Genomic DNA, 7850 nt, shown 5'->3' with positions numbered 1-7850 from the left:
TTAGTTTCCTCATCTGTGAAATGGGACAATAGCAGGATTTGCTTCACAGGTCTGTTGTAAGGATTCAGTGGACGATCTGTGAAGGCTTCCAGCTTTATGCCTATCTCATAGTTAGTGCTCGGTAGAAGGAGCTGGAATTGTACCTCCCCTTTTTCTCCCAAGTCTATGACCAGAAACCCCATCCTTTCATTTGAACTTTGAATACTGGTCCCATCCAGCCTTTCTGTGAGCAGGACCCTGGTGTCTTGGTCTCATGGGCTATGTCTCTTTCTCTCTCAAGGCCTCAAGTTCCCCTTCATTCCATCAAGGAGGTTCAGCCGGGTCCTCCCCCCACCTGGGGCCTTCGTGTAGCTGCCGGGGGATTGCAGGAGCCATGGGTGTGGACGTTAGCACCACAGCTGGACAAGCAGATTCAAACTCCAGGTAACTTGATTTTTCCACATCTATAGAATGGGGATATTTACCTCTTGGGGCAGAAGGACTGAGCCCTGTAGCTGGAACATACTAAGTGATCAGAAGACCTTAGTCATTATTATTTTTATGGAGGCCGCAAGAAGAGCCCCGTTTGACCTTGGACTCCCTCTCTCATAGCCATAGTTGCCAGCCAGCCTCACGGACCAGGATGATAATGTCAAACTATGCTGGGGCTTCTGTGGGTTGACTGTGTACCTTGCACTTGTGCCCATTCTAGAGATTAGTGACTGAGGCTTCAGAGGCTCCAGTAACTTGTCTGCAGCACACACAGGTGGGATTTGAAGCCCCTGGTCTTGTGGACCCCCAACCACAGCAACTGTTGACAGCGTCTGCAGGTGTCTGGAACAACCTGTGTAAGGGAGATCTTGTTTCTTCATGTCTGTCCTACCCATGGGAGTGCACACACACACGCATACATGCACACATGCGTGTGCATTGTAGGGTGAAAACACACCAGGCTGTGGGCTAAAGGGCTTGGAAGGACAAGCTGTAACTGAGTCTGTGCCACCAACCCTGTATAACCTGGGACAACCCCTCTGTCTGTCTGTGCCTCAGTTTCCCCATCTCTGTACAATGGGTGTGGTGGACCAAATTATCGCCATTTGTCCCTGGTAGTTTGAAAAGGAATGACCATGCCTTGCTGGGCACCAATGTTGTGCCAGGCTTTGCACCAATCACTGGACACTGTGAGGTGGACATTGCAAATGCCCCTGCTCACCGAGAGGAAACTGAGCCTCAGGAAGGTGAGTGCCCTAGCCTGCGATCACACAGTGACAAAGTGGTCAGCCAGGACTCGAACTTGGGTCTGAGTGGTTCCAGGGCCCACAGGCTCAACCACGGCACTCTTCTATAACTGCTGCCAGTCCACCCCCAGGCAGGCTTAGAATAAACTGCCCTGTGCAGGCCTGACTCCCAGCACCCTCCCGGCCCCATGGCCCGACCCTCTGACAACTGTTGACAGGTCCTCAGGGGCCCCCGGCCCAGTGGGCACTGTTCCCAGAGCCTGTGGGTTGTTCCCCAGACCTTCCAGGTCCCACTAGGCTTGTGGGACTGCCCCCCTCCCCCACTGCTGTGGAGGCCAAGGAGGAGGAGGCCCACCACCGAACTGGGGGAGGCCCCAGCCCCCGCCCCTGCAGAGAAGATGGGGAGGGTGGGGCTGTGGGACTTTCACTGCTTTAAAAATACACAGAGGAAGCGAGTGAGAGGGTGCAAGAAAGGGGAAGGGGAGGTGAGGGAGGCACCTCAACGTCGATGTCCAGAGCCTGGAGCGGCCACTTTCCCACAAGCCAGGGGCTTTGCACGACTTGCCAAGATGACAGAGGGTCCCAGGAAGGCCAGCAAAAAGTTCAGTGAGTGCACTGTCTTGCATCCCTCTGTCCATCTCAGCCTCTCTCTGCATCTGCTTCTTCATGACTGTCTCGTTTCTCTTTCTCTTTCTCTTCGTGTCTGTCTCTATGTGGAGTTCTCTGCTTCTGGATTTCCATGTCACCATCTTTCTGTCACTCTGGCACAGTATCTACCTCTCTGGCTGGTTTGGCTTTCCATCTCCTGCTTCTTTGTGTCTGTCTCTCCCGAGCCTGACTCAGTCTCTCCATTTGTCTATGTACCCTGGTCTCTGGCTCTCTTTGACTTCCTGGCTGGGTCCGGGAAGACCTCCACACACTCCACCCCTGCTTCTGGGCCTGGTTCTCACGGGGTCTCAGACTGGGAGTTGCTGGGGAGGGGCGGGTGTGTATGTGTGTGCCATGGATGCTGTCCCGTGTCCCCACCAGCAGTGACGCTGGAACCCACAGCAACCTAATGAAGTTTGTCCACTGCTGTTTGTCCAGGTTCGCCCCCTCCTGGCCCCAGCAAACTTCTGCTTCCCATGGTTCTTTTGATCTGACAGAACGTGTGTGTGTGTGTGTGTGTGTGTGTGACTGCATTCCACAGATGAAAAGACTGAGGCCCAGAGAACTGCCTGAGCTCATATGGGGCTCTAGACCAGAGCTCAGTCTCCCGTCCCTGGACTCTGGGCCTTGGAGTTTCCTGCCCTGCTAATTCTTTCCTCCAGATTCCCAGTGCCCAGGGGACAAAACAAGTGGTGCTGAGAAAGGAGGCAGTTTATAGTCCTCTCTCTGGCTTTTGGCACAATTTCTGTCCCATGGCATAGCTTTCTGAGAGTGGAGCATTGGTGTTTCCTGATGGCGTTTGTGAGGAGGCAGAGGCTATGGTCGGCAGGTCCGGGAGAAAAGCACTGACCTAGCAGTCCACAGCCCTGGGAGTCCTTATCCACGCTCAGCCTTGCTGTGTGACTCTGAGCAGGTCTCTTCCTCTCTCTGGGCTTCAGTTTCCTCTCTTGTCAAATGTAGGCATCTTGCGTATATTCCAGTGTGGGGGTGCAGACCTCAGGAAGCAGAGGATGCCAAGGAAGTGGAAAATGCCAGAGTCTGTTTTTTGCTTTTTGCTCTTCTGGATGCTTAGGGAAGTCAGATGGTAGTGGCTGTGAGGAGGGGCACGCCCACAGCTGGGGACAGGAAGGAGGGAATTTACATGCACCCTTGCGGAAATGAGATGGTATCACCCAGAGCACTGCTGCCTGAGTCGGGATGGTGGGCTCAGCTGACAGGAAGGAGAGAACCGCAGGGAGTGGGACCCTTAGACTCCTGACAGCCCCCTTCTCATCTATCCCCTAACCCAGGTGCTCAAACACCCCCTCTCTGCCCCCAACGCGCGTGCACACACACACACACGCACACACACACGCATGCAGCTTCACTGGCTGGCTGTGTGATCTTGGTGGTTCATTTTCCATCTCTGAACCTCAATTTCCCCATCTGGAAATTGGGGGATTACACTTGTGTCATTGAGTTGTGTTGAGGATTCAGTGAGGTCATGTGTGCAGCATGTTTAACAACCGCAGAGGCGTTTTACTATGATTGTCATCATCTTCATTACTTCTTGAGAATATTCTATGTGCTGGGTACCTATGTAGCGATGTGAAGAAAGTTATTTACATGCTTTCCTTCAATCCTTCCACTGCCTATAGGAGGCTGGTACTATGATCTCCATTTTATTGATGTGGAGAATGGGGCTCAGAGAAGTCAAGTGACTTGCCTAAGGCTGCACAGCTAGGATGTGGAAGAGCAGGGATTCCAATGCAGGGCTATGTGACTCCCAAGCTGCCAAGTTATAGCACAATAATTAGAGAGACTGTTAATGAGGCCTGACCATCCTTGAGCCCTCAATGAGTTAAACAGCATGTGTTTTTTTTTAAAAAAATTGTTATTACTATTGCTGCTGGCATTGTTATTAACTCTTTTCCCTCCCCTTCCCTCCTGCCAGAATTCTTCAAGTTCAAGGGCTTTGGGAGTCTCTCCAACCTCCCTCGATCCTTCACTCTGAGACGGTCCTCGGCCCCCGTTAGTATCCGGTCCCATCTAAAGCCTGAAAGTTTTGAGGCCACACAGGATGACATGGTGACGGTCCCCAAGAGCCCCCTGGCCTATGCCCGCTCCAGCGACATGTACAGCCACATGGGCACCATGCCTCGCCCCAGCTTCAAGAAAGCTCGTGATCGACAGGCTGCCAAGAAGGCCCAGGAGGTGGACCCTGGACCCCACTTAGTGTCCCAAGGTCTGCCCGACCCCCCAGATTTGCAGGCAGCCAAGGAGGTGGTGGTGAAAACCAAGGTCCCCCTGGAGGACACCCCAGCAGTGGGACCGAACCCCTCAGTGGTGGATGTGGGCCCCATGAGAAAGCCTGAAGACCCCAGGACAAATATAGAAGAGGAGAGCACCCCCAAGAACGTGTCCCCAGAAAGGTAGGTGCCCACCAGGAGAGGGCAAGGGCGGGACCTGTAAGGATGGTGTCTCTAGTGTCTCCTGCCAATAGAGCCTGGAGGGACCCCCAACATAGACATCTGGGTAAACAAACTACCAAATAAACACCACGCCTTGGCCAAGTGCTTATTATAGACCAGGCACTGTGCTTAGCCATTCACTTGCAATTAAGTCTCAAGAAAAAAAGAAAAAGAACTAGGGAGGAGATACTGTTATTTCCATATGAGGAATCTGAGATTCAGAGAGGGAAAGTCATCTGCCCCCATCAGGTTCTAGCAAATGAAAACATTCGGATCGGAACTAAGACCCACCTGACTCCAAAGCCCTAGGCAGCCTCCATCCAGCCTGGCCCTTAGCTGCTGCTTGGGCTCCAAGCCCAGTCACTGCGTCCCTGCCCTGGGCCCCCACACCCGAATCACTACCCTTAGTTCTGCTGGACAACACTGTTCCACCAGGTCTAGAAAACCATTTGTCACTTAACTTGGTTGTAGGGTGAGTTGAGTACCTGCAAAAATACGAATGGTGATGATACAGTCATAGCTCCCATTTAGTAAGCACCCATTTTACTGGGTGTCAAAACAAATGTCACTCACTGAAAATGTTGTAAAATAATCTGATTAGCCTCCTTTTACAAGTGGAGAAACTGAGACTCAGCCATGGTCTCAGAGTTGTGATTTAAACAGGAAACTGCTGGCCTCCAGTGGCTGCACACTCACCCATTCCGTTGTACACATCACCTTCTAATCCCTACAAGCCGTGTACTCGATGCCCTTGGGAAATCCCTCAATCCCAACTAAAGGAGCCCTTTAACCCTCAGTCTTTGTGGAAACCACACTGATCAGATATGCCTATTGAGATAAAGAGGAAAAAACCTAGCTGAACGAAAGTAACTCTAGGGCTGGTTCTGGGACCTTTCTTGAGTGGCTCTGACTTGAGACACAAGCACAGCTTCTGTGTGCTGAGGTAGGGAGCAGGATCTTGTAAAGCTGCAGAGTGAATCCAGTCTAGACTCTGCCTCTTACTGACTGTGTACTCTTGGACAAGTCTGTTCCTTTCTCTCAACCTTAGTTTCTTCATCTGATAAATGGGTATAACAATAGCACCGATCTTGCACAGTTGTGGTGAGAATTCCATAACATACTTGTAAAATCATAGCACAATGCTTGGCACACCACAAACACTCAGTAAATGGGAAAACTTATGTTTATGATTAATAAAACTTAACGCCTTCTACCATCCCTCGCTGCCCCACCATCCGGGATGCCCTGCTACTCCCTCCTAAATTCGGCCTCGTTCGGGCGTGGAGGAGCAAGGACTGTATGTAAGGGAGAGGGCTTGATAGGTCCTGGGGCGTTCTGAGGTACCCCTAAGTTTGAGATGTGCACTGGAAGTCTGAGGGAGCGGGAGGGGGCGGGGTGGAGGGGCGTGGTCTTTCCCGGCTGCCCCGGGTACTGTAGAGGCAGCTGGCGTTGGAGCGGGGCAGGGCGAGGCGGAGGGGTGTGTCGGGGGCGTGGCTTTCCTGTCTCGGGACACTGGCAGATAGGGAGAGGGCGGAGCGAGACAGGAGGCGGAGGGGCGTGTCCGAGGCGGGGCTTGTCCTTCCCAGCGGGTGGAGCGGCGCCCGATAGGGGGGGGTGGGGGCGTGCTGGGGGCGTGGCTTACAGCCAGGCTCCGCCCCCCGGGGTTCTGCTCTAAGCTCCGCTGCTCGGTGCCCTGAGAAAGGCGGGAGCCGTTGGGTGAGGAGGTCCCCAGGCTGCAGGCGGTGACCGCGGGAAACCATGACTGCAGTGGGCCGAAGGTACCCAGCATTGGGAACCAGAGGGTGAGTGACCGAGCTGGGCCAGGGAGGGCCAACGGAGACCGTGGTGACCTGAGGGAGAAATCCGTGCCCCCGGGACAACTGACAAATCAGGGGTGCCGGCTTCGCATAAAGGACTTTTAAGGTTTATTTTGGTGTAACTCCATCCCGTTTTGTCCCTGAGCAGGCTGAGCATTTATTCCTCATAACAGCCCCAGGAGAGAGGCACTATTATCATTTCCATTTTACAGATGAGGAAAGACGTTAGCTTGCCTGGTTTGACACAGCAAAGATCAGACCCAGGGTTTAATTCCACCTTCCTGGCCTATGTCTTTCAAGGCTCGACGACTCATTTCTCTCCAGCAGAGCCAGGGCCTCCGAGAATGATTTTCTTGAGCTACCTTGAGATGCCTCGTCTAGGACCTACCTTCCTCCGCGGTGGGCAGTGCCTCTGGCATCAGGCATGGCTCTAAAGCTGTCCGAAGAAATAGACTCTCCCCCCATCCCCTACTTATTTGGAGTGTCCAGGGGTCCTGAAGGGGTGGGGGGTTAGCAGGTCAGATTGAACTCCCTCCTGGTGCCCTGGGACCCCGCGTCCCACCTGCCCTCTAGGCCAAGTAGGAGGCCAGGACTGTTGACTATTCCCAAGAGCCTTGTGCCCTGGGGTTAGAAGAGCTGCTTTGCCTGTGTGAGCTCAGGCTTGCCCTCCCCTGCTCTGGGCCTCAAGCTCCCCAGCAGCCCAGATGGGTCTGGGATGGCTTCTGAGGATCCATCCAGCTTGGGGAGGAGGGCATTTGAGAACTGCTACTGAGCGAGACTGGTGGCCTCCTTCCCAAGGGGGTTCCAAGGCTATGGTTTTAGTGGCTGCTCAGGGAGCAGCCTAAGCTGGTTGTCTCTCCCCTACTCCCTGGGAGGCAGGGTGCACCTGGAGCAGAAGGAAGGAAGGGGAAGAGGTGAGGCTGCAGGAGTTTCCTGGTGCCCTGTTCCCTGCTGAGATCATGGGGATGAGGAGGAAGGAGGGAGGAGGGGCCAACCACACAGGGAATGAAAGGAGAACACCAGCCTCGCCCCTAGCACCCTCAGCCTTGTGCAGGGAAGTAGCCGGTCAAGAGATGCCTGACACCCTTCCCTCTCAATCCGTCTTACAGAGTTGGAAACAGAGGCCAGAGGGAAAGGGAGGCTCCCAACACCCCCCAGCCACATCCATACAGGAATTGTCAGGTCTGGGTCCTGCCAGGGGTAATCAAGATCTGGCTCACAACCAGCCAGGCCCAGTCTGGCACTCCCAGTGGGCACTGTCCACCACAGGCCCCTGTGAGTGGGGGCACCTCTATCTGCAGCGTTTTACCAGTGAGGAGAATGAGGTTCAGAAAGGGGAAGGGACTTTCCTGGGGTCACAGAGAGATGAAGTGTCAGAGCCTAGATTAGATCCCAGACCTGACCAACTCTCAAGTGCAAGCTCTTAACCACTAGGCCCATTTCAAGTAAAAGCTCAAAGCTGTTTCTACTATTATTTCAAATGACTTTCCATGACCTCCTGGAGAGAGGTATTAGGTGCCTGGTTTACAGATGAAGACATTGAGGTTTTGTGAGGTTAATAACTTGCATGAGGTCACATAGTCATTTTAGTATTTGTTGAGATGTAACTATGCCCTAGACACTGTTCTAGGTTCTGGGGAAACAGCAGTGAGGACAGCAGACAAAGCCTTGCTCTCATGGAGCCCCATTCTACTGTGGGGAAGACAGACAATTAACAA

The 7850-nt window shown here is 53.4% G+C and overlaps 1 protein-coding gene across 3 annotated transcripts in view; it reads left to right on the top strand.

The window, feature by feature from the left end:
* The first annotated feature begins 1676 nt into the window (after positions 1-1676).
* SH2D3C (SH2 domain containing 3C) overlaps positions 1677-7850 on the top strand; it is a 28317-nt gene continuing 22143 nt past the window's right edge. The window contains exons 1-2 of one of the 3 annotated variants that reach the window (XM_081066828.1): positions 1677-1823; positions 3799-4276. In XM_081066828.1, the coding sequence (XP_080922954.1) occupies positions 1787-1823; positions 3799-4276 (515 nt within the window). In that variant the 5' untranslated portion in view covers positions 1677-1786. Of the gene's footprint in view, positions 1824-3798; positions 4277-6010; positions 6118-7850 lie in introns of those variants that run through there. The other 2 variants (XM_081066832.1, XM_081066829.1) reach the window with 2 other exon arrangements.

The sequence above is a fragment of the Rhinolophus hipposideros genome (genome assembly GCF_964194185.1).
Source record: "Rhinolophus hipposideros genome assembly, chromosome: 11".
Classification (NCBI taxonomy): domain Eukaryota; kingdom Metazoa; phylum Chordata; class Mammalia; order Chiroptera; family Rhinolophidae; genus Rhinolophus; species Rhinolophus hipposideros.
This window is presented reverse-complemented; position numbering and strand designations above follow the sequence as displayed.